Source organism: Haliotis rubra, unplaced genomic scaffold (genome assembly GCF_003918875.1).
Source record: "Haliotis rubra isolate DU_JTF1 unplaced genomic scaffold, ASM391887v1 Scf234, whole genome shotgun sequence".
Classification (NCBI taxonomy): domain Eukaryota; kingdom Metazoa; phylum Mollusca; class Gastropoda; order Lepetellida; family Haliotidae; genus Haliotis; species Haliotis rubra.
In genome coordinates, this window is record NW_025766381.1 from 891,604 (window position 1) to 919,502 (window position 27,899).

Below are 27,899 nucleotides of genomic sequence, written 5' to 3' on the forward strand. Positions count from 1 at the left end.
GTGGAAGAGAGCAAAGCTCACATACCCCCGCTTCCTACTTTGGGACATGGAAATGACTGATATTGATATATATAATGGGACAAGGATCAGCAGCTCACAAGACTTTCTCCTTGACTCCAACAAACTTTATATACATGTAAGATAATAGTTTTGCAATTTATTGTTTACATTAATAATTTATGGAAATATGTTTTGGTTTTTGTGTTTCCTTGGAAACGTGACATACCGTTGAACTTGACTGTCTCATGATGACATGAAGGAAATACCATGAAAAGTGAAAAGACAACATCACACTTTGAATAATCACATTTTGCTTAAAATATTACAAGGTACATCTGTTGGTCATGATTAATTTGTGTATTACGTTTGGTGAACCTAGCATGTATAGCTTCAGAGATATGCCCGGTCAAGATAATAATCAAACAAATTTTTCACCAAGTCATGTTTCCATGGAAACAGCAAGAGATGAAATTCTGATAAACTTTAAAATAGCAAAAGACACATCTGTGGGTCATGATTTACACGTGTATTAAGCTTGGTGAACCTAGCATGTATATAGTTTCGGTGATATGCTCTGGACAAGATAACCATCAAACACATTTTGCACGAAGTCGTGTTACCATAGACACAGCAAATATTCAAATTCTGATAAACCTTAAAATAGTAAAAGGCACATCCGTTGGTCATGATTAACTTGTGTGTTAATTTTGATGAACCTAGCATGTTTAGTTCCGGTCATATGCTCCGGAGAGGATAACCATCAAACACAGTTTGCATTAAGTCGTGTTTCCAAAGAAACAGCAAAAAATCTGATCATCTTCAAAATAGCAAAGGGCACATCTATCGGTAATAAATAACATGACTGAAGTTTGGTGAACCTAGCATGTAAACTTTAGAGATATACTCCGTACAAAGTTCAGTGACGGAAGGACGGACGGAAAGACGGGCGGTCAGAATGAACGCTCTATACCCTGTTACTTCGTAAGCAGGGGTGTAATAAGCGATTGGACAAGTCGTTCTGACATTTGAGCGTCAAGCCGTGTTCTAAGAGACAAGGCATCAAGTGTTATCTCCCTTGCACCGCAAGCTCCTCTGCCTCACTTTCACAGTTCACGTTTGCACGAATGGACAGAAATGGGCCTTGACAAATTTCTATTTCCACACCCTGAAAATATTCAAGCCATATCATAGGCCTGTAATTACATATTCTCGGTATCTTTTCATCCCATTGTATTCGAGGGAAATATATTCTTAAAATTGTCAAATATTTCTGCATTGTTTGGGCTGAACTTGCTGTTGATCGAAGCTAACATTTTAGACCTAATATATTGCCTATACAGGTTCTGATTAGATCGTTTAACATTTACATAGTGGAAACAAAATTTTCTCATACAGGTTAATAGTGAGCTTTTGTAAATCTGGACAAAACATAAGACATACACATAAACAACTTTATTTTCTGGTAATCAACAATAATAATATATAACAATAAATAACAATAGGCAATGTGTCACACATAAAATAACAATAGGTGGTATCGACAGAGTAAATATTTCAGGTTAAAAATAAATACTTGTTTCAGATAACATGGAAATTAAATACAATTATGTAATTAATTAAGTCCGAGTGAGTGAGTGGAACGCTTACTAGCATATAGCAGATCTTAGAAAGATCAAGGTATTCGGTACAGTTTGTGAACTATATCACCTCAAACAAAGGGATATCTGGGTACTAATATATAATTTGAGCAATATGACACACAACAATTCATAGTAGTATTCATCGAGTTCAGCTTAGACGATCTTTACACAATATTGAGGCCTACAAGGTGATCACAAATTCTTCGAGAATTACTGTGTATTGGTATTTAAGGCTGCATATTTTCAACTTCAACATCCATCTTTGCATCAGCTGCCTTGCTTCAAACTAGAATGTATGACATCATGCCCACGCCTGTCCGTGTGACATGTTCACTCCTCCGTGGTCCGCCCTGTCGTCATCAGTTGTTCAGTGTGATGCTCAGCAAGTTTGGCAAGATGCTTTTCATCAGGACCAGCTGCACGGACAGACACACACTTAAGTCTGCCACTCTTGTGTTCAACTGTGCCAACACATCTAGATTGATAAGCAGAGATAATTGCTTTATTAACATGGTAGTATGGGCAAAGATCATTTGTGACCCGGGTGGGTCAACATGCACAAAGCGATCTTAGCGCTACGTTGATCATAACTCCCATACTCTAACATAGTGAGTGAGTGAGTGAGTGATTGAGTGAGTTTAGTTTACTTTTACACCACTTTTAGCAATATTCCAGCACACAGCAGACGACACCAGAAATGGGCTTCACACATTGTACCCATGTGGGGACTTGAACCCGGGTCTTCGGCATGACGAGAGACATTTTAACCACTAGGCTGCCCCACCACCTACTGTAACGTAGACTTATATATACTAGTTGTAGTGCTTAGATTAGTTGGTTAGTGCTTAGTTGTGTCACTTAAAAGTGTATCAACTCATAATGCAAACCTGGGAATGATCAAAACTACAGTACTTGCTGCATGTGTCATTAGAATATGACCTTTCTCTTGGAGAAAATGAATAGACACAGAGAGTGGTATAACGCTCACAGCTCACAACAATGCAGTAGCAAAACAGGCCACACTCTGGGTCAGTCAAACAGTGATGCATAATAAATATATAGATATTCTAAGAACTTGTTATTAACGTTATACTCGCCTAAAACAGTATTCACATATAGCTTGATACTGAATTAAATCTTGTTACAATTTATTGTGTATGGTATTTGAGAACTTAATTTAATGTATTTTTTCAACAAATCATATATTTTTACTGCTATTGTAGTCGCGTATTTTGTGTTGTTTTCTTGTAATGATTAGATAAAATCGTATTGGTTGGCATATGTAAAAAAGAATATTGGAATATCCTTTCATGTGCCTGCTTATTGTTTTCTGACATCTGTAGGTATGAAGAGGTTTATGTTCACCACATGTAGGGCTAGCTGAAACTATCGATATGTGGAACTTTTGTAGATTGGAAGAATTATTCACGATTAGATATATGAACTTTTTGTCATTGACAATATCTTACATAAAATATTGTGATTAAATATAGTTTTAATATAAACATACAACACACAAAGTCACATGGGTTGCTTCTAAATTAGGTTCAGAATGGTATTTTCATTAGTAATCCATGCATAAATATGTATATGCATATCCATGTGACCACTTTCCAGTGACCCTAAATATGGCTGTTTCTGCATTTTATCTAGCAGTTACTTCTCCTATATTTATGGATAATCAATCAGTACTAAGGTAACAATTATTGATCTCTTCAAATCGATATCAGTAGCCAGCAACATGTTCCCAACCGATTTTTAACATACCTCTGCCACTGTCCCCTTATCAGTCGAGGTAGGCTTCTATCCTGAAAGTAGAGAGTGAGTGAGTTTAGTTTCTATCAATATTCCAGCAATATCATGGCAGGGGACACCAGAAACGGATTGCACACATTGTACCCATGTGGGGAATCGAACCTGGGTCTTCGGCATGACGAGCAAATGCTGTAACCACTAGGCTACCCCACCACCCTGAGGACCTGTGAAGATCCGGGTTAGAATTGATCTTCAGTAACCCATGTTATTCGTAAGAGGCAAATAATGGGATCGGGTTACTCAGTCTCGCTGACTTGGTTGACACATATCATCATATCCCAACTGTGTTGATTGATGCTCAGGCTGTTGATCACTGGATTGCCAGGCTCGATTATTTACAGACCACCACAGCTGGAATATTGCTGAGTGCGACGTTAAACAACAAACCAACCAACCAACCAACCATCCAACCCGTGAGTGAGAGTGGTTGAGTGAGCGAGTGTGGCAGTGTAAGCTTCAGCTCTTTAACAGGATGAGTGAGTATACTACATCTTGAAAACTACTTAATTTACAGCAGTGGTACAGAGGAAAATGGTGCATATTATATTCACTGATCACTTAAGGAAACAATAAGGAAATATAGTGATGACAAAACATAAACCATACAGAGAATCTCTTCAATGTATTCAACACATAACAAGTGAGAATTTCCGAATGTCAGCTTCTTTTATATGAGGACATGACGAAGTAATAAGAATAAACTCTGAAATGTCATGTTCCTCATGATAAAAAAATTACATCCATAAACGCTCCCCTTTTATGTGTATCACTTCTACTGGCTATTCAAAGACATAATGCAGGACTAGAAATGCAACTTTTCTGCAAGGTGCCATAATGCACCAGAGAGATAATTTAGGTGTGCCTTTGTGAAAGTAAGTATGCCCATACCGTTCGATGATCCAATTAAACTCTAAACATCACAACAACTATGTTATTTCAATTTATTTTCTGATAATTCAGTGAACATCATGTAAAGCTGTATTCTTAAGAATTTGATTTCATGATCAGTACCATGACTACAAGTTCAGCTTCCTTGACCCATAAACCATGTTATCATCCAAAACTATGTTTCTTCACAGTCATGTGCACTGGCATTTAAAATGGCCACTTATATGTTAAGCTGTAAGATTGCCACTGATTATAAAATAGTTTTGCAGGGTGCAAAAATCATTGAATCATTTTAGTTGGTTAAACTTAACACATTTTCCATTGAATTAAGCATGGTGAGTATTTTTTTTCATAATTTTAGTTATTCCGCAACAGCACATTGAAAATATTTCATCAAAGCAATTTCAATATTTACTGTGCCATGGCACCCAATTTAAGCACTATTTCGATCCCTGTAAATGAATTCAATGGCAATGAGCTGTACCAAAGAGCTATGTTGTTATTATTAATATCATATATGATAGAATGCGATACTGGGATTTATTACCCACGTGGTCAATGTATGGCTAGTTGCAAACTAATCTCGTACATCACACGAGTGTCGTATCACGTTGACCTGTGTCGTAACGACTTGAACTTAGATTCTAAAGTTCTCACTTGAGATTCTGAGATGATAGTTAATATCAAGGAAAATATAGGCTTTAATTATTGCTACTACATGTCATACACCATTTTGAAAGGTCTAATCCTATTGTTGATAAATAAGTAATTTTTATCATATTGTTTAAATAATACGTCTACAACTTAAATAAGTTTATTTTCCATGAACATGCAAGCTTACACATTTATGTCCAGATAAACCACGAAGGAAACAAAAACTGAACGATTTTTTCATTTGTAAGATGTCATTGTATCCCCTTACCTAGTTTTATTTCATCTTTTCATTTTGACATAATCAGAATTTTGTTAAAAAAAGAAATTTCTTAAATAATATGTATGGTCACCTATTTCCCAATAACAATGGCTTCCCGCTTGGTTACATGAATCATGCATATATTTTCGCATAAACATAGTATCTGAGCAACCTAAATAAGTTTATTCTTAATTCTACACATGTATAATATCTAGACAAACCACAAAGGTAGCAAAGACTGCAGCTATTTTTTCCATTTGTATTATCTCATACAAGATGGTAAGAGTAACTTAGATGTACTTTTGACAACTGTTCAAAGGGTAACCCCCCCATTACCCCTACATGCCACTACCCCTACAGCTTATAACAACATAGTTTACGGTCTGTTGCACTGTTAATCCACTGCCTGTTACCTATTCCACACAATGGACTAATCCACTTAAGAGACATAACAACACACAACTAAAAGGTTGAGAGAATGGTTTTAATGAAAAGTGATCATCGTTTGTCATCATCAAGATTTTAATAAGAATTAACAATAATTCGTCATCATGATTCTTTGATGGACATTAACAATTAATTGTTAACATTCAATGTTAACATAGTCATTTGTGTCAAGTGTTTCAGTCTATGAACATTCAGTGTCTGAAGAGTCTGGAGTAGGTCGTCATCTGGCGGTCGGGAAGTAAGGCGAAGATGAGGGGATATGTGGTGGTCCCACGTCTGGCATGTATGATGTAGACTTGATTCCATAGTGCAGGGCAGGCAGTGAATGTTCCATCCATGTAGATGTTCTCGGCTGACTGCAAAGCCTGAATACTCTCTTGGGTGCCAAATGCCAGGATCTTGTCATCATCGCCGTCAGCAAACAGGAGGAATGGTCGACCATCTGCTGTCTGCGTCCAGGGATCTTGAAGGTCGACTTCTGATCTCGTCTGTGGTAAAACAGGAATCGTCTTCCGGCGGTGGCGGTACAGGGCGCTGCACATGGATAGAAAGGATGGCATCGTGTGTGTCTCATCATTGGTCAGGTTGGTGAGCTCGTCGTTGTAGATGGTGCGCATCTGTGTTGACTCCTCCCTGGCTCTCTTCCTCAGGTTGCTGACAAACCGGACCTTCTGACTATCCTCTGGTGGGTGATTATGTTCTGTCGTATTCCTTACAACATTGCCAACAGTTGTGGCTCTTCCTCTGCATGTTGACTGAACACACTTCCAGTGTACACAAGACTGTCTCTCGACATTCTTAGTGTGAAGATAACCGTCAAATAGGACTTGGGGGCTACCTCTCCGTGACATAAAAAACTCAACATTACGCAGACCAGCCATGTTGATGCCATGTTAGTTTGTTGTCAACAGCTATATACTATACCGAACTATCTCAATTTACTTTCGCGTCTCACCTTCTCATTTCCCTCCACTTCTCAATAATACTGTGTATCTTTTATCATGGCACTAAAACAACTTAATTTCAACATTTAACAACCTACACATTATCCAATTTGTAAAATTGTTCTACTCACTAGAGGTTTATCTTTCATCATGAAACTAAAACAACTTTTAGCTAATCCCAAATTTCCTTGACACAAAACACTAAAGAACAGTTTAATCCCTCCCTTGATCTCATCTGCATACTCTATGCACTAATCTCTCTTTGGGTCAGTTCATTATGCCAGACAGGTAAATGCTGTGTGTTGTTTTAACTAATTGTAGGGGTACTGGGCTGTAGGGGTAGTGGCATGTAGGGGTTATGGGATACAACCGTTCAAAGAGTATTTTTGCTGATTTTAATCCTCAGTTTATTCAATTTATTTAATGATTTATTTGAAACATTGTTATTTTGCTCTTTGACAATTTAGATGTGGACATGTTGCTGAAGCATGTGTCAGTGAATTGTTTTTTTAAAAACATTAATATCATATCTTAGGAATGAAAACTGTATTATGCGAGCCTTTGCCAAGCATAATACATGTTTTCTATAATTGCATATTCATCAGCTTGGGACACCAAGTTTATTAGATTACACCCTCCATTATATGATAAAGATGAACTATTTTCAGTGTGCTCTGGTGGCATGACTAAAATCATAAAAATAATAACATGATTCATTAAATGGAAAATGCGATAGATTTGATAACGTCAAATAATTCAAAACCTATTTTTGCATCCCATCAAACTGTTTATCGTTAGCACTCTCAGTTTCACAGCTTGACCTGGGTATGGATAGTTTGAAATGCAGTGCACATAACAGGAAATCCAATTTGGGATGAAAACACAGTTTGTGGGTTAGTTTATGGGTCCAAGACAAATGAAGCTGAACTGTTCTTGCAGTCATGACAGTGTTCAGGTAATCAAGCTCTCAAGTTGACTGATTCATTAACAATAACTTCAATTGACATAATTTGTTGTGATATTTTAAGTTTAATTGGATCCTGAAAAGGCACACCTAAATTATCTGTCTGATGCACAAACCCTTCGAAAAACCTGCATTTTTATCCCTGATCATTTTAGCATGACTACTGCCTGGTCAGTTAACTGGTTATTCAGCCTGCAGTGTTGAAGACACTGAGTTCAGTCAGCTTCAACAATCTGTTTCAATGCCAAATACTGATGGGTCCAACCAATTATGTAGGGATCCAAACAACACTAACAACCATGTAGGGATCCAAACATGACAGTAGGGATCCAAACAACCCTGTAAGGATCCAAACAACCCTGTAGGGATCCAAACACCCCTGTAGGGATCCAAAGACTAAATAGTTCTAAAGTACTGTCAGAAATAGAAAAAAACTGTATTTTCTCATTTATCTTTGCAATTTATGTAGTTGATATCTGCAAGTGTGAAATATCTGTTAAACTATGTTCAACCTAACTACAGTCTCAGTGGTAGGAAACGTAGACAAAAGGACTTTACTGGGGAGAAATTAGTGCAGAAATGAGCAATGCGGGTTTTTTCTAAGTCCAAAAGGATTTATTTGGAACAGACCATGGCTTTATGCAAATTAATGTGCGACGATATTGTATTACAAAGGACACTGTTTAAATGCCCAATGCGTAAAAAATAATAACTTTCATGCTGAATCTATTAAGGATGTAGCTACCATGGAGTCTCACTGTCACTATAACAAGAAACAGATAGGAGGGTTCGTCTCAAAAGCAAAACCTGGACGGGTGTTGCAGACAATCGTTGGGGTCGGGCTACGGGATAGAGATATCAGCTAAGATAAGATAATCCTTTAGGGCAATTATACTGGGGAAGTACATAGCATGTCATAACAATTTACAAATAATACCCAGTCCTGTCGATCTTCGCAATTGGGTGGTCATGCCACCTATACATTTTGAGACATTTAATACGATGCATTTCTATGGTTATCAAGTATTATACTCTTTTACATATCTCAACATAAACTTTAGGAAAGAAAGACACGTAAGATATTAATCAATAGATGAGGCATAGTCAACCCACATGAAAAAGCACAAAATATCTTTGAGATGACCCCTTGTGCCTGTAGGCAGCACATGCATTTCATGCCAGGTGAGTCGATGGTCCGTCATCATACCTGGCTGAGCGACCTAATTGCCATCTACAGTCTGATCTATTATTTTCAGCAGCTATTCATATTTTTTCTAAGTTTGGCCTGATTTTACGAGTAAACATGCTTTTCTGGATATCCTATTATGCATCCCACTGAATGCCAAGTTAGGCCAAAGTGGGTTCTTTTGACATATGCTATTTGCAGTTGTGTAAATTTTAGGGATACAGAGTAACAGCCTAAAAACAGTTTTTTTTCTATTTCCGACAGTTACGTGACTTTAGTATCTCAATCTTGTGTCAAGAAGCAACAACTGAAGATTAGCTATGTACCTGGCACACCGTGTTTCATCACACACTGAAGACATGTCATTGTTCACTGTGTTTCATCATTCTCTGAATGACTTGGGTCACACACTGCTTTCAGCAATATTCCAGCAATATCACGTTGGGGGACACAAGAAATGGGCTTCATACATTTTACCCATGTGGGGATCGCACCCCATCACTGCTGTCATTCTCTGAAGACAATATTTAACTAATTGTTTGTTTGTTGTTTAACGCCCACTCAGCAATATTCCCGTTATATAGCAATCTGTAAATAATCGAGTCTGTGCCAGACAATCCAGTGACCAACATTATGAGCATCCATCTACAGCTGGGATATGATAACATCAACCAGTTCAGTAAGCCTGACCAGCCGATCTGGTTAGTCACCCCTAATGACAAGCATGGGTTGCTGAAGACCTAACCCAGATCTTCACAGGTCATTTGTGTCAATTACCCATGCCAGTAACATCTGGATTGCCTGGTCAGTGCTGCTCAAACAACCATAAAAAAACTCACTATTTCATAGAAAATGCAGTGTACTGCATCAGTTTCATCTCTGAGAACAAATTCCTTCCCTGTTCCAGACTTGTCAGCCACCACAGCAGAGTCCAGCACACCTGTAACAGAAGAAAACATAACCATAATGCAAAACAGAAAACAAGCATTTAACGTAACACATGATTGTGTCACACATAGCATACAAGCAATACCTGTTATGCAAGATCGATAACCATCCTCGATTATCTCCAGGGTATACGTTCTGATAAATCTCCACTATACCCTGGATCAGCATCTACGTCTCGAGCCAATGATTTTATTACCTCCCTTACTTGGCTTATTATCCAATCAGGTGTCTATGCTGGGAACTTGAGCGTACTAATCACAACTCACTTTCGCTTTTTAACTTATCTAACCGATTAAACTTGGCAACACAATAATATATTGTTGCAGAGGTACTCTGAAAGAGATAGAAAGAGTTCTTGCATATATTTTTTTTAAGATTTCAGATCTGTCAATTCATCTGTATGTTTTTCCCAAAAATCTGAGTCGCACTGCGAACAAACTTTCACGGCTGCGACCGCTATTTATGTTGACACTGGCAAGCTCAGTTGTAACGGCGGCTTATCTGACTGGCTACTGTGAGAATGCGGAGCCAGCAAAGGGAGCTAATAAAATCATCGGCTCGAGCCGTAGATGCATCCAGGGTATAGTGGAGATTTATCAGAAGGTATACCCTGGAGATGATCGAGGATGGACAGATAACATGCATGTTATGAAATTTGATCATAGATGAACATGATACAAATGCCCACATGTACCATCAGAACTACTGCATAAACGCTGCAAAAATTATTCTTGAAATAATTTTGAAACAAAAATACAACATTCGAGTTGCACTTATCCTTGTGTTACCGGTAACTTGTGCCATTCCAGGACAGGACCCTTGAAGATCTGGGTTAGAACTGATTTTCGTCAACCCATGCTTGTCATAATAGGCGACTAATGGGATTTGGTGATCAGACTTTATGATTTGGTTAATGCATGTAATCGTATCCCAATTGCATAGATCGATGTTCATGCTGTTGATCACTGGATTGCATGGTCCAGCCTCGACTATTCACAGACCGCAGCCATATGACTGGAATATTACTGAGTGTCTCACAGTGCCAGATCCGCATTATTTTCCCCTCCACCCTGAGCCCTTTCTCATCTCACTGGGGCTCCTTTTCAATTTGAAAGGTACAATTTGTTTCTATCAAAATTATATATATTCAGAGACTTAGCGTTAGTCTACACAGGGACTTGTCCAGGAATATTAAAAACCATACTATTACTCACCAAACACTTCCAACAGGTGAGGCCCCAACTGATCATTCTGGAGGGCAGACCTCTTCACCATTGCCACACTTGAACACAGCACTCTCAAACCTGTCTGGTCTTTACCCTTTGTGCCTGATTGTCTTGAAGACTTGATGTTGGAGGCCTGACAGAATGAAATTGACTCACAACATCAACCAATATGAGTTCAACCAAACTCAGTCAGTCAGTCAGTCATCCAGCTAAAACACAGATTGCAATTCAGGTGCAGAAATTATTATTTTACAAGCATGCTGAGAGCACTAACAACAATGTTTTGGAATGTACTTTGGATTTATGAGAACGCAACAAGCTGAAGTTGATAGAACTCAGTGAAAGTCAGTTCACGATGAAGTATATGATAGGGATGTCATGACTGACAATCTCCTGTCACGAAATGCATTAGGATACTTTGTTCGAGTTACAATACATATGGCGATAAGTCATTCTCAGCATTTTAGACTGAACATTTTATATTTAATTAAGTTCATAAATACTATAGTGATAATAAATAGGCTTGAAACTCCCTGAATATCTGGTATTGGTATCTGGTAAATGTCATTTCAAGTAAAACTGAAGTGTCAACATAAGTATTTTCTACTATTAGACAAAGTTCCCTGATTGCAAACAACCTGAAATGCGCACCCAGAATTAAATAATTGAATAGGTCCATGTGTGAAACAATTCATGACTAAAGTATTTATTGATACATGATTACAAATGAACAACATATCACATATGGCAACTTGTAATTTAAAAGTAATTCCTTGATATAAATCTGATGGGAACACAGACATTCCCTCAGTCAAAATTTGTCGGATAAAATCAAAAGAGAGACCATATATATGTCGCATATCAGGATATGACTTTGAAAACAGAGGAAACATGACCTACCTTTGAAACATCCTTAGATCTTGTAAGAGTTGAAGCAAACTCCTGACCAAACCCTGTGTTGGCTCCAACTCTTGAATCCGTCAACAGACTCCCAGTATGAGGAGGGGATGCAGCCAGAGGTGCATTGGGTGGGGGTGGAGCTCCTCCCCAACCCTTGGAACCACCCCTGCCAGCCTGAGCTGCATGATTGCTATACTGTTGTAGACTCTGGTCATGGGTGCCTGTCCCTGCATTCCACACACCACCACCACCCTGGGTCTGGCGATCATAACCTCCCTGTGTGTTTTGGCTCCTGTTCTGCTGCTGATTATAATTACCTCTGGCTGTCTGCTGGTTGCCCTGGTACAGGAGCTGGTTGTTGGTGGAGGTGGGCTGAGTGTTCCTGGTGAAAGAATTACTTCCACCTCTGCTGGTCCTGTCAACATTATATGTTTATTATATTGTAGGCTTTAAACAACATATTAAAGTATGTTTCCAATGCTGGGAAAGGGAAAGTGATATGTTGGAATTTCAGTGATTGGCTGACGTTCCTTTCGTAAATGATGCCATAAAACAGTTTCTGGTGTACTTTTAAATACACCACAGAGGTGCCAACCCTTTTCACCTCTAAATATTAACTTTGCTTGGGAAAAATTGTAATTTCAGAAAACTAAGAGTAACACACATTACTTTATATATGTTTTAAAGAGTAATATCATGAATATTTTCTTATAGAAGGGTATATCAGTTAAAAACTGAAGTAAAAAGTTAACTGATCAATTAGCTGTTGTAATGAATGTGTTTCAGCTTTTGTTACACGATTTTAGCATCATTTTGAATTTTTTAATGACTACTTGTGATCTGTTCACTTGTTACTAGTTACACAAGATCCTGGTTAGAACTGGTCTTCAGTAACCCATGCTTGTGGTAAGAGGCGACTAACAGGATCAAGTGGTCAAGCTCTTTGACTTATTTGATACATGTCATCGTATCTCAATTGCGTAGCTTGATGCTCATGATGTTGATCACTGAATTGTCTGGTCCAGACTCAATTATTTACAGAACACCGCCATATAGCTAAAACATTGCTGAGTGCAGTGTTAAACAACCAACCAACCAACCAACCAATTTGTTATTGCTTATACCTATGTCACTGCTTTACCTTAAGTTTACATATTAAACTGAGATTCAGAGATCTTGAATATTTTGACTGATGTGGATTGTCATTAATGAGGTTTACACCATAGAATCACTTACACTGTTGTCTTGATAACATCAAATAATCACATGCACAAAATTTCAGAAATTCATACTTTATGAATCACCAAGATGGTCGTAAAAAAATTAAGGAATGTGAACAATCGTATGGGTTGGAACCTCTGGTACCAAACTTTCTGCTTGTTAACTCACATCATATTACATAACTCTCATTTAGCATAGGTATTATGTGAACTTAAGTTATCTGAACATTTGCCTCACTTTACCTGTGAAGGTCTGGGTTAGAATATTGATCTAACCCATGCTTGCCGCGCAAGAGGCGACTAATGGGATCAGGTGGTCAGGCTCGCTGACTTGGTTGACACATGTCATCGGTTCCCAATTGTGCAGATTGATGCTCATGCTGTTGATCACTGGATTGTCTGGTCCTGAGACTCGAATATTTACAGACCGCACCATATAGCTGGAATATTGCTGAGTGCGGCGTAAAACTAAACTCACTCTCACTCATTCGCCTCACTTGATAACATCAATTTAGAAACAGCATATGAGGCATCGTCTAACAGGCTACAGATGAGTGAGGGAGTAAGTGAATTTTTATGCTGCTTTAGCAAAATATCAGCAATATCATGCCGAAGAACACCAGAAATGGGCTTCACACATTGTACCCATGTGGGGAATCAAACCTCGGACCTTCAGCATTATGAGTGAACACTTTAACCACTAGGCTACCCCACCAACCCGGCTACAGATGAAAAGGACATCTGCTATATTGATTCCGATATTGCCTGTATTGTCTCAAATGATTTCATTGGATGTCAGTTGTAAAGACTTTCACAATCATAGCCAACCAGCAGACAAAGAAAATAACTGGCACTGCCCATGTAAATTTACACATGGAAAATATGTGATGCTTAATGATACCCCTTTTTGACAAGTTGCTAGATTGCGTCTTTGAAGCAGATAGCTATGGTGAAAGAGAGAAAATGTTTTATTTTCCTGTTAAATGTGCTAGTGCTTGGAATGAACATTTTAACACACATTGTATTAACAATACAGAGAGCATGTCGTCTGTATTCTCATCCACCTGTTTCTCTGATCTTTGGAGGGAACAGCTTGGTGACTGCCTTGGTGTCCCCAACCAACTTTCACAGCATTGTTTGTGCTGTTGTTGTTACTGCAGCTGTTGTTGTTGTTGCTGTAGCCGTGGTTGTTGCTGCGGTAACTTTGAGTGGGGACTGATGATGGTACCCTATTTCCTCCACCTGCACCTGAAAAAATCCAAAATATTTACCCTCCACTGTAGCATGTCAAGAATACTCATGATTTTTCAATTTAGTTTGTGTTATTGCTAAAAATATCTATTTTGAAAAGATATCCAACTATATAACTGCCATCATCCACAAGTATGGAAAGAAACATTTTTAGTTTTTGGAATATTGCAAAGTCACTACGCAGCACAAGAGATGACCTGACAGTGGTATTCTGTAGTAATGTAGCCGTCTGTAGTAATGTAGCCGTTTTGAAGTAATGCAGAAATTCTGAAGTAAGGCAAGACCAATTGTATTTCTTGTTTTACGGATCCGCTGGTCGTATTTTTTTTCAAAAATAAGAAAAAAAAATAGAAAGTAATTTTCCCCGCTCAAAAAATAAAATACTCACTTGACCAAAAAAGTAAACTTACAAAAAAAAATTGTTTTGATTTTTTTTGCCCCATATACACTTCATAAATTGCCCAAAATAAAATACTTTTAGTATTTAAAAGGAAAATTATTTTGACTAATGATTTTCATTTTTTATATTTCTTTCACTCCTACCGAAATAATATTGGTCTGGCCTAATGCAGATAATTCTGAAGTGATGCAGAAACTCTGGAGTAATGCAGATAATTCTAAAGTGATGCAGAAATTCTCGAGTAATGCAGATACCGGTAATTCTAAAGTAATGCAGAAATTCTGAAGTAATGCAGATAATTCTAAAGTGATGCAGAAATTCTGGAGTAATGCAGATAACGGTAATTCTAAAGTAATGCAGAAATTCTGAAGTAATGCAGATAATTCTAAAGTAATGCAGAAAATTCTGGAGTAATGCAGATAATTCCAAAGTGATGCAGAAATTCTGGAGTAATGCAAATAATTCTAAAGTAATGCAGAAATTCTGGAGAAATGCAGATAATTCTAACGTGATGCAGAAACTCAAATTTTGAGTGAGTGAGTGTGTTTAGGTTTACGCCGCTTTAAGCAATATTCCAGCAATATCATGGCGGGGGACACCAGAAATGGGCTTCACACATTGTACCCATGTGGGGAATAGAACCTAGGTTTTCAGCGTAAAGAGTGAATGCTCAACAAATAGGCTACCCCAACGCCCCTTTAAATTTGAAGTAATGCAGATGTTCTGAACTACCAGAACATGACCCCATACTTCAAGGCACTGGGGGAGAGTGTTACAGTCAGCAATATCCCAGTTACATCACAAGAGTATGCTAAGATTCATTGTGGGCCAGGCAAACCTCAACATTAGTTGCAGTTTTGTCACTTAATCTCCCTATTCCTACCTCTGGCACTGTTGGCACCACAGTTTCTCTGTTTTTGAGCAGGTGTGTAGGAATCACCTACTCCATAGGCACTTGTTGACTGGGTGTGCAGTCTTCGTCCTTGAGCCTGGAATCCCCCTACGGGCATTAAATCTGTGGTGCAAACATGAATAGAATGAGAGGATTAAAGCAGTAAGAACAATTTTTGGGGCTTTGTCGTGGCATGTTAGCTGAGTGAGTGAGTGAGTGAGTGAGTGAGTGAGTGAGTGAGTGAGTGAGTGAGTGAGTGAGTGAGTGAGTGAGTGAGTGAGTGAGTGAGTGAGTGAGTGAGTGAGTGAGTGAGTGAGTGAGTGAGTGAGTGAGTGAGTGAGTGAGTGAGTGAGTGAGTGAGTGAGTGAGTGAGTGAGTGAGTGAGTGAGTGAGTGAGTGAGTGAGTGAGTGAGTGAGTGAGTGAGTGAGTGAGTGAGTGAGTGAGTGAGTGAGTGAGTGAGTGAGTGAGTGAGTGAGTGAGTGAGTGAGTGAGTGAGTGAGTGAGTGAGTGAGTGAGTGAGTGAGTGAGCTTCACACATTGTACCCATGTGTCTTCAGCGTGATGAGCGAACACTTTAGCTCCACCCACGCTGTTAGCTCAGTGAAGGTGATAGCTCACAGTAATCCAGTATACAAACTACTCAAATGAAATCCATCAGAGAAAAGATCATGTTTCGGACTCAGGATCAGCAGGCTATGTAAGATACTTTCACTAAGCTTTTACTTGGGCTGGCTATCTGTTATCGGAAATATCGTCGAGAGGACAAATTATTAATGATTATCAATATGAAAAATGTGTTCTCGATAATACCCACATTAACTTTTGTGATGGAAATTTGTTTAATTTACTCACAATATACAAAGTTAGGTTCGTTTTCATGGGCTGCTTTCTCAGTTATTGTTCAGGATGCTGCTGTGTTAATATTCCATGTATAAACATGTCACCACTCCGCAGTGATGTGAAATATATTCATTACTTTCAGACTTTTTTCGCTCAAAGTTACTTCTCTGATATTTATCGATAATCAATCAATATTTATTTAATGATTATCGATCTCCATGGTCAACATCAATAGCCAGCCCAAGCTTTTACTTTGAGACAATCGTATGCTTGATATATCAAAACTCGACACTTTGGTATTTGACTTAATCATCCAAAACTGTGTTCCACAGGAGATATTGCTTGTTTGAGATCAGACGATATCTCCTAGGAGATATCGTTTTGATAGTAGATTTTGCACAATGCCCTGACAATGCTATGACGTCATGAACTTGATGACGTCACAATGCTATGACATCGCTGCACTGCAAGTCTAATGGCAGTACTGTGTTCAGAGATGTATATTTTTTCATTGAAAACTAATGAAGAGAGATTTTTGATGATAAATAGAATCTCACCCTCGTGTCTTCTGATATCAAATATATCAACACTTGTTGATAAAAGTAAAAATATCCTCAGCAGGCCTCGGATATTTGTTATATATCAACTCGTGATGATATATTTGATATCAAAAGATATGAGATTCTCTATGTATCAGGTCATGTATATTAGGGCTGTGTATTGGCAAATAAATTGTATTGCAATACATACTGCGATATATTGGGAACTTAAGCATTAGACAGTGAGCTTGAATTGTGCATGTCAACATTATAAGTCCCTAAACATACATATGTTATGGCTCTGATAACAGCAATCTCGAAATTAGGTTGCAGAGTCATGGATTCTATTTTCATTCTTATACAATTTAGAGTATTACAGTATGCCATATGTCATTGAATAATGAAGGAAAACATTTGTTGTTACTGAAAGTATGTGTAGATTTTAATTTAACTATAAAGATAATCACAAAAACTTCATACATGATCTGTACCCAATATACCGGTTCTCAGAAAAAATATCGCAATACGCATCGTTTGAACAGGTCATTGCGATACACCGCTATACTGGTAATAACGTGCAGTCCTAATGAATATATGACATTTCCCCCATTGGAGCACTACTAGTGCTATTTATATATACACAATATTAACAATATTAACGCCACATAAAAATGTGGAACTGAAAATAGAAAACTTTGTGTCCACCTTTTCTTGTCACACCAACCCTCCTCTTAAAGAACCACTAAACTTTGTTTTTTGTTACTCTTTTAACCATTACATATGAAAGATTTGTGGTTAGTCTTATGCGGAACACCAAATTTATTCTTTAAAAACTTGTGGTTAATTAATACCGAGCGATTAAAAGTGGCCAAAAAGTCGCCTGCTTCCCTCTCGCCCGCCAACGAAACCACAGACAGGTTACGTAACTCTGTCACCAGAGCACTGCAGTGACGTCATATGAGGAACGATTTTCAGTTAGTTGTATAGAAAGTGTGTAGCACGCTCATCATTTTGATGATTTCTCGACATGAACGACGACATGCCGAATCGTTGCTTTGTCGCCAATTGCTCTTAGGGTCGGGTGATGGTGTCACCATGCACAGATTTCCACAGGATCCCGCAGTTCGTAAGCTAAATGGGTTATGTTTGTGAGTGCGGTTTAAGCGTGGTGGAAGCCTGAAACGATATCTTACTTGTGTTCAGATCGCTTCACGGAAGTTAAAGAATCAAAACTACTTACTAGTTATAGTAAAATATGTATATGATTGATGACCATAAAATTTTCCATAACACAACTTGTAACATAACGATTTCTTCCTCGGAAGTGAGGTTGTGGTCGGCAACAATAATATTGTAAGTAGTATTATATTGACACCCACTGCTGCCAGAGAAATTGTTATGTTATACGCTATGTCATGCAAAATCCTATTGGCCATCAATAAAATACATATTTTACTACCAGTAGAAAGTAGTTTTGATTTTGTAACTCGGTGAAAACAAACCTAAATAGCATTTATCCACAGACTGGCGGATGTTCCCGACAGGTACCATTTTGAAAATCGTAAAGTCTGTTAGAATTAATGAGATTATAGTTTGTTTTCATCAAGTTAGAAAATCAAAACTACTTTCTACTCGTAGTTAAATATGTATTGGAATCATAACCAAAAGGATCTTGCAAGATACAACTTATAACATAACGATTTCTTCCACGGAAGCGAGGTGGGGGTCGAAGTCACAATACTGCGCGATAAATTTCTTGCTACATTATCACATGGTTAATGTCCACTCACCAGTATGTAGATACTAGTCAATGTGCGTCTTTATATTTGGTCTTATAATCATAATTAGTTTATTATCATACTTTTATGCATTTTGAAACTAAATAAAAAAGCTGACGATCTGCTGATACTTACAGTGAATTTATAACAGAACTGTAATATCTAGACATTTTATAGTTTGCCAATGTGAATCATAATTCGCACACACACCCTAGTGTATGTTGTCTGTCTCATTACACTTCACGGCGAAAACAATGATTCTGTTGAATGCTAAGACAAATGATTAAAAAACAAAATGCAAATATTAAAATTAAAACAGATTAAAGTTATAGGAACAATATCAGGCCATTACCTTGTTTGAGGAATGTATCCATCAATATCCACAAAACTGTTCCAAATGATGTGTCTTTTAACAGTTTAATATACTAAAAGTGATAAATCTTTTCAGGTATTGGTGTATAGTCTCATTGGTCACCCAAGATAGCACACCTGGCAACTAATTGCATAATGTCCGCCTTTCATTAAAACAGTAATTTAGTTAGCCAATAATGGGCAATCAATCAATGTATTGCCGGGTTAATCCTTTGAAAGAAGGACGTTGTTTTTACGCAGACACTGACACGGCAGAGTGTATTCAGTATAGATTAGTAAATCTACATACATAAACACTACCTTTTGACAATTCCGCTGTGTAAGATAAACGTAATTAATCAATCAGCATGTTATCGGTTAATCCTTTGATCGATGCTCATAATGTTGAATATTTACTCCAGACACAAGAAATGCCAAATGGGAACCTTTGTCGGGTAATCTAAGTGTGTTACCACTAATTATACCTGTTATAAATTCATTAACTGACCATCAAGTGAATGATGACAAATAACATGTGTAGGTTTATACCACCTAACACGGTTACAACAAGGGAGTATTAATTGCTGTATTGCATGTGAAAACTTATGGGCCGACACTGTTTTGAGAATACAAACAGATTTTTACATGACATGATTAAATATCGAGGCAAAAAAACACAGAAATGGGATCAATTTGGATCAGTCATTATACAAATAGGGCCTAACGACACCAATCAATTGTGACAGAAGCGTCTATGAAAACAAGTTGTAACTCGGAAACTAGGCAAAGCAGGAGACCAAATTAAATGCCAGTAGATTGTGAGAACATATAGCTTTCATTTTCCACAACAATTGTCACGATTTCAGGTTTATACAAGCCTGTAAACAAGATAATTTACCCCCTAAAATGTAGATGAGTGAGTGAGTGAGTTTAGTTTTACGCCGCACTCAGCAATATTCCAGCTATATGGCGGCGGTCTGTAAATAATCGAGTCTGGACCAGACAATCCAGTGATCAACAGCATGAGCATCGATCTGCGCAATTGGGAACCGATGACATGTGTCAACCAAGTCAGCGAAACTGACCACCCGATCCCGTTAGTCGCCTCTTACGACAAGATAGTCGCCTTTTTATGGCAAGCACATGGGTTGCTGAAGATCTATTCTACCCCGGATCTTCACGGGTTTAAAATGTAGATGAATTCTGCATCGGCCCTCAAAGCTATTCCTCATATGACGTCAAAGAGTCGCGCCGCTCTGATTGGTTGAAATTTCGTTTGCGGGTGAGAATTGTGCACTGTTGTCAAAAAGGTCGATTTAAGTCAATTAAAGGTCGAAATGAGTAGTTTTAATGACGGGGTTGCATTTATAACGATGCCAGTTAGTGATTTATGTATTTTTACCCCCTAGGGTTTATGTGACCTTTAAAAGATGTTAAATGTTAGAAAAATAATTGAAGTAGCTAATAATGTATTTTATTTTAATTGAGACCAATGACAAAAGTTTTAAGAAATAAATTCATAAACAAACTAATGAAGAAAAATGCAGCATAGAGATGGATCAACAACCTGACATCTATTGTCTTGTGATGATTTATGTTCCTTGTAAATCGACCCAGGAAAGGTATGGCAGTTAGCTAGGGAGTTTCCTCCACTAATTTCAGTTATAGGGATTTAATGAATAATGCAGAATGAACGCTTGACTGAAACCAATTAAAGTATCTCACTTTGGTACTTTAGTATTACTGTAATGACTGAAATTCTGATTCAAATAACGCTGAAATATTTATGACTGCTACCTGGATAGCTAGGTTGGGCTGATGCAGGCATGGATGGGGTGTTGCCATGGTTACTGATGGGATCAGCAAACATGGCCTGTCTTTGTCGTTTCCTGTGGTTGAAGATGGGGGGTTGGAGTAGGCCGAGAGGGGCCACCATGTTGATCTCTCTGCAACAAGCCAGAATTTCCTAGTCTGAGAGTATATTTAGTGTCATTAAAATCACATCCTTAACAGTAGTAGCCCACTCCCATGCTTAAAGATTAAGCCAATCCACCATATATGGAACACTCTTTGTACAAGTGTGACCAAGGACCTATGGTTCCTATGCAAGAGTTAAACAATGTTATAAAGGCACCTTGTCACACCACTCTAAAAAATAATAATGCATTTCTCTCAATGATACAAACTATCAGCCCTCGGAAGCTACCATATAATTTATTCAATTTTTTTACGTATTTAGATTAGAATATTCAATTAAAAAGTTTGAATGAATTAATGCAATGTTGAATTAAATTGACTCTCGCCCCCTCTACCGGGGTAATTTTTTTTCAAATGCACCCCATAGAGTTATGACCCTTGGAGCACTCTTTACGAATATCCTACAAACAACTTGTGATTAAAACCAGTTCTGCAAACACCCACAACACCGCGTGCGTCAGTTTTTGATGTACGGAGCAATTGTTTACATTCCATATATGGCAAGTGTTCTCTGTTTGGAAGCTGTCCGCCTCGAAGTTTCAATTATTGATTTAAGGCAAGTTATTAAGTACAGGATAATAATTAAGTCTTTTCCTGCATCAATAGGAAGCTAAAGTGAGTGCATATGCCCCAATATATATAATATAGGCCAAAATATTGTCGAAAAAGTGTGACACTGTGCCTTTAAAATACAAATTTGATAATTTGAATTGGTAATAAACTAACTGCATTAGGAGATTTTTTATGAACATTTATATACCGATATCTAATCCCATAGAGATGCACAAAAAAGTTCTGGAATGAACGATAATTAAGTACTCTTATCACTTTGATTATCGCAAGCATGGGAATTACTATCACTTTAGTTCTAGATTACTTGGTGGAACAGGGACGACAACTTCGATGAGACAAGTTAGACCAGATTTACTTATCTATTATTTGTAAGGATGTTCCATGGAGCAGAGGCATTTCTCAAGTCTCTTACAAATGGAGGACAAAGAGCCATGACAACAGTTCATAACATGAAACAAGTTAGTCACAATAAAACATGCATTAGGAATAGGGATGTGCATCAGGTACCCGTATTGCAATACATGTTGAGATATACTGGGAACTTAAAGTGTTTGACAGTAAGTGACACTAATAATTGTACATGTCGATTCTCTTTTCTACATTATAAGCCCCTAAACATACATGTTGTGGTTCTGATAACAGCAATCTCAAAATTAGGTTGCATAGTCTGCATGGATTCTATTTTCTGTTTTATACAATTTATTGCATTATAGTATGCCTTTTTGTCATTGAATAATGAAGGAAAATATTTGTTGTGAATAACAGTGTGTAGATTTTGATTAAAACCATAAAGAAAATCATAAAAAATTCATATACTAGTATATATGTTCTTTACCCAATATACCGTTTCTCAGAAAATATATTGCAATACCTATTGGATGAAAAGCGTATTGCGATATACCGGTATACCGTGAAGTCCTACTAAAGAATAATCAGAATGTACTTACCTGCATGTTGAAGTATGTGACAACCTGGGACAAGTGTTGATAAAGGATCAGCTGTCTCACTTGACAGATGTTGCTTCACCTGCAAGAGATACTAGACACAATAAAACAAATTGTGTTTGCAATAACTGGACAATTTCTAAAATAAACAAATAAATTAAGATCACATAGTTATAGCCTTTAAATAGTTGTATGAAGATCGAGTTGCTTTACTTTGGAAACATTTTCTTACTAAATGAAAATGAAGAAAGCTTTATGAAGAAGAAGAGGAACAGTTATTTAAGTGTAGCATGGGTAATAGTAATTTTTTATCATATCAGGTCACAAATTTTCACTCATGAAGATCTGGGGTGGAACTGATCTTCAGCAACCCAAGTTTGCTGTAGTGAGTGAGTGAGTTAAAATTTATCATCACATCAGCAATATTTCAGCCATATCGTGACGAGAACAATTAATTTTATACATAGTAATTAATGGTAAATTGTAAAAACCTGTCAACGAACATGCTTGCTGTAAGAGGCAACTAACGGGATCGAGTGGTCAGACTCACTGACTTATTTGAGACATGTCATTGTATTCCAATTGCATAGATCAATGTTGATCACTGGATTGTTTGGTCCTGATACAATTATCTACAGACCACCACTATATAGCTGGAATATTGCTGGGTGCTGTGTATGATCTTTATTATAATGAGCTTTGCTGATGAAGAACCTGGGTTCCTGGACAGTTTTTGACGTGATCTTCATCCAAAGCAGTCTGTCAGGGATTGAAATAGTGCTTAATTTGGGTGCCATGGCACAGTAAATATTGAAATAAACTAAAACTATGAAAATAATAAAGGAAAATGTTGTAAATTTTACCACCTAAAATGATTCAAAACTTGTGAAACTGTTTATCAGTGACACTCTCAATCTTACAGCTTAACATATGAGTGTCCATTTTGAATGCCAGTGTACATTACAGAAAACCACGTTTTAGATAATAACAATAGAAAAATATAAGATTGATATAAGAAACACCATTTTGATTTCTTATAAGTTTCTTATTCCCAATTATTTCTAATAGGAATCTTATAAAAATTCATCTTCTTATAAGAATCTTATAAGATCTTATAAGATAAAACCGTACGTGATAGTTTGTGGGTGAGTTTATGCGTCCAGGACAAAGGTAGCTGAACTATTCTTGTAGTAATGAATCTAATGATTGTGTTCATGAAATTAAGCTCTCAAGTATACAGGTTTACATGATGTTTACTGATTTATAAAACAATAAATTGAAATGACTTAGGTGTTGTCATGTTTAGAGTGTAATTGGATTATCAAAAGGTATGGGCACACTTACTTCCACAAAGGCACATCTATATTATCTCTTCGGTTCCTTATGCCACCCTTAAACAAAATTGCATTTCTATCACCTGTCTATTTTATCAGTGAATGTTCCTTCACGGAACACAACTAATCAGTCATTACGTCATTACTGGTTTCTGCAAAAACAAAGACGGTACTCACTTTTTTCTGTCTCATAATGTATTTATGACAGAAGTATTCATGGGGATTTGTTGTTATCAAAATGGTCGTATCATGAAATTACCCATATTCATCTACCCAGTGTATCATATCTGTAACACATAACCCCATGATCCGTTTTCCATACCTTACATTGAGGCTTGTGTGACAGACATCCAGTCAATTACACGGTTCTTTCATAATTGATACAACTGGCTTTAATACTAGTTCTCGTCTCCTGAGACAGAGTGGTGCCCACACAAATATAACTGGAATGTCTGTTTGCATTAGTACTTCCCTTTCCTTGCGGTGGCGGTGGGGTAACCTAGTGGTTAAAGGGTTCACTTGTCACGCCCGAGATCCGGGTTTGATTCCCCACATGGGTCAGGGCACGATCTAGTGCTTTGATACTTGCACTGGTGCAACCCAATTTTACAAAGTGCAACCCAGTTATTGCACCAGGTACACGTCAATTTTTGAGTGGGTAAACTTCTGAATAAAACTACTAAATAAATAAATATCACATTTCTTTCATTACATATTGCAATAAAAGCAGTGCAACTGGAAATTGTCAGGTGCAACTAGATTTTTATCTCAGGTTGCACCTCTCGCAAGCAGGTTAACATCTTTCAAATCGAGCCCTGTAGGTACAATGTGTAAAGATCATTTTTGGTGCACTCCGCCGTGATATTACTGGAATATTGCTAAAAGTGGCATAAAACTCACTCACTTCTTTGCATCAGGTCTCAGGAGAAACATCCTTTCCAGCTGCAAGATAACTTGACAACATCAAGGGCTTGCTCAGATTAGGCCACAATTTTAGATATAGATCTATATCAAAGTCATGTTTAAATGGAGTATTGGTCACTGACATCAGGTTTATGTGCTGTAGAAATTATGTGCTAGGGTAAAGATAAGTGACATGGATCTGGGGGCTGTTGTACAAATGAACCTTAGCACTAAGACAATCGTAAGTCTGTGTTAAGGTATGGGAATTACGATCACCTCAGCTCTAAGGTCACGCTGTACAACATCACCCAGGGTACTTGGCGACTGGATTTACCTGGGTCTCAGTATAACTTTGGTGGGGGTGGGGTAGTTGGTAGGGGTGTTGCTGAACGGTGGCAACACACTGGGGTACCAAGATGATGAAAATAGCATCATTTATATCAGAGCACTTTCTTACATGTCTAAGTCTCTTATAGAATGGTCTCAATTTCAATCAACCAATGGTACAATTCTAACCTGAACATAAAATGTCAGTTAAACACAACATACAACCAACAGTTTTGCGAAGTAAATGATTCAAACCACACTTTTTTCCGTTTAAAACTGCTTGTCAATAGTCAAATTTTTATGAATATACATATATATATGATGCAATGTTTTGCATCCAGCAAAATCTTGTCATATAACAAAAACACCATGTTTGAGTATAACCTATGATTGACTTTGTAAACAATCTCATTTTCATCCCTGAGTTCTTTGAGGAGGGCTTTGTGGTGTTGTTGAAGATGGGTGGTAGGGTGTTTCTTCTGCTGTACCTCTTCAAATAATAAGCAACTGACTGTTTCTTCATGTAACAGACCTGAGGAAGAGAGTTTTATGGATGTCAACTTATGTATCACAAGGAACACAATGTCATGGACTGTACCCTTATGACGGGGTAAGGATATACTCCAAAATGTTGTGTTCCTCATAAGGCCAGACCAATTTTATTTCTTGTTTTATGGATCCGCCTGTCATATTTTTTCAAGAATAAGAAAAAAAAAATAATAATAATTATCGCCGCTCAAAAAATATAATCCTAATGTTTTTATTGGCCCAAAATGTAAACTTACAAGAAAAATGTTTTTTGGATGTTTTTTTTAGCCCCATATACACTTCATAAATAAAGAAGGAATATTAATTTGACTGGTGATTTTTTATTTTATTTTTTTCCCTCATGCCTTTAGGTATTCTGAGGACAAAAGTCCATGAAACAAGAAATAAAATTGGTCTGGCCTAATGAAGAATTTGACATCCCTAAAACTCTTCCTTATGTGTATGACATCTAAAAATGCAATTCAAAGACCTGGTGTAACAAACCTGTAAACAAATTTGGACTGATCACAATTTAATCCTGTTATTACACAACCAGGCTATAAAAAGGTCTTCAGTGTATTTTGAAAGTTATGTTATTTATCTATTTTATAAAATCTCATCTTAAATCTGGTCATGTTTTATCTCAAACTTGAAAATGTTTGTTCACTTGTCCATTTACTTGAACACTATTTTATATGTGCATATTTATATGCTTGTCCTGAAATGATGTGAGTGATATATTGGGGTGTGGCCTTTACTAAAGACTATTTTAAATACATAACAAGTTTTACAAATTTGCTAATATAATTGTTAGCATGAACAGGGCTGAAACTGTTTGGCTCCACTGGGATACACGACTCATTAAAATAAACAATAATTGTAATGTTTGCAGGGACCTGCCTTAAACATTAATACATGTGAGGACTATTCAAAGGGACTAATGTTAACCTTAATTTACATGTACCTTTAGAATTTTGAGCTAGTCATGCTTGAACAATATTTACAATGTGCAAACTTCATGTCAGTTTTATTCAGTTTCAGTTTGTAGAAAAACTGAAGCACTGAGAACAGGTTAAGAATGATAATTATAGCTCACAAATGCTATTAGACTATCGGACAATCTCAGACTATCATTATGGAATTTTACTTTTCCTCTACACAGTAAAGTAGTCTCAGCCTAGGCATAAATACCATTTCTGCATGTCATAGATAAATTACTAAACCCTTCACTCTATTTTTTATTGATTTTAACCATTTTTAATGATTTTAACAAGAAAATAATCTGCTATCTAGTCACATTGTCTTTACTTTACTTTGACCATGGCAAACAATGAACACATAAAACAAAAACATTTCAAATATATTTTGGTTGACAATAGGCCATCAATGTGCAGAATAAAACAAAAACAGCTGCAAACCGACTCTGATATATTTATAAGCATGACCATATATATCGATATAGGTCATGCTTATAAATATATCAGAGTCGGGCGCCTATATATACTCTAGGCTATGCTGCAAACCCTGCCACTCTGACTCTCTTCAAACACACACCACCTAAAAAATACTGCCCTGTCCCTATGTTACATATGACTGTCAGATATATTTTTTATAGTCATGAACGTGAGAACAACTATCGGCAAATCGTATCTAAGTTAAAGGCTGGAATTATTCTTGTGAAATTGGTCTATATAATTCGAAACTGACGAAAGGTGACTTCAACTTGTGCAATATGAGTTGTTTGTTGTATGGAAGAATCATATCATCTTCTCCGCAATTTCGATATTCAATAAAGTCTGATCAACTGAATACCTAAGACGAGAAACATATATACCTATTCCGATTACTTCAACATTTATGATAATATGGAATCAATTAAAAGTTACGAAAATTCCTACCACAATATCTTCTGCTGTGTTCAACGAGTTGCCTCCCGTAGAACATTCAGCGTCAATCGGGACACTTTCGGAACGTCATTTCATAACGTTGCACAGTCGTCACCGCTCGCCTCTTTCCGGAATATGTCATTTTGTGAACACTGGAGTCACATAGAAGTAAACACTTCGATGATTAGGTTCAGTAATTTTTGAGAGCGTGGTACGGGCTCCTTAGGTGTTTGTCTACAACATAATGATGAGTCGGACAGCTGCTCACAAACTTTCCACCATGA

At 37.2% G+C, this 27,899-nt stretch overlaps 1 protein-coding gene across 2 annotated transcripts; it reads right to left on the reverse strand.

Annotated features, from left to right (window-relative positions):
- Positions 1–1,437: 1,437 nt before the first annotated feature.
- LOC124278274 (uncharacterized membrane protein DDB_G0293934-like) lies at positions 1,438–27,675 on the reverse strand. 2 transcript variants are annotated; one of them, XM_046713993.1, is made up of 10 exons: positions 27,628–27,675; positions 22,641–22,719; positions 20,941–21,089; positions 15,626–15,757; positions 14,156–14,339; positions 11,872–12,286; positions 10,960–11,104; positions 9,637–9,737; positions 3,408–3,448; positions 1,438–2,115 (listed from the first exon to the last, which is right to left on the reverse strand). In XM_046713993.1, the coding sequence occupies exons 3-10, from the start codon at positions 21,077–21,079 to the stop codon at positions 1,971–1,973; spliced, it is 1,302 nt and encodes a 433-aa protein (XP_046569949.1). In that variant the 5' UTR covers positions 21,080–21,089; positions 22,641–22,719; positions 27,628–27,675; the 3' UTR covers positions 1,438–1,970. The 2 variants fall into 2 exon arrangements, with proteins under 2 accessions (XP_046569949.1, XP_046569950.1); XM_046713994.1 differs by lacking the exon at positions 15,626–15,757.
- Between the last annotated feature and the right edge of the window lie 224 nt (positions 27,676–27,899).

Bases quoted from the DNA above. Each gene is read 5' to 3' on its own strand.
- LOC124278274 (XM_046713993.1), bottom strand. From the start codon at position 21,079: ATGGTGGCCCCTCTCGGCCTACTCCAACCCCCCATCTTCAACCACAGG. The intron at 14,340-15,625 runs GTAGGAATAGGG...GGATTTTTTCAG, and splicing joins TGGTGCCAACAGTGCCAGAG to GTGCAGGTGGAGGAAATAGG. The intron at 12,287-14,155 runs GTGGATGAGAAT...TAATGTTGACAG, and splicing joins TCCAAAGATCAGAGAAACAG to GACCAGCAGAGGTGGAAGTA.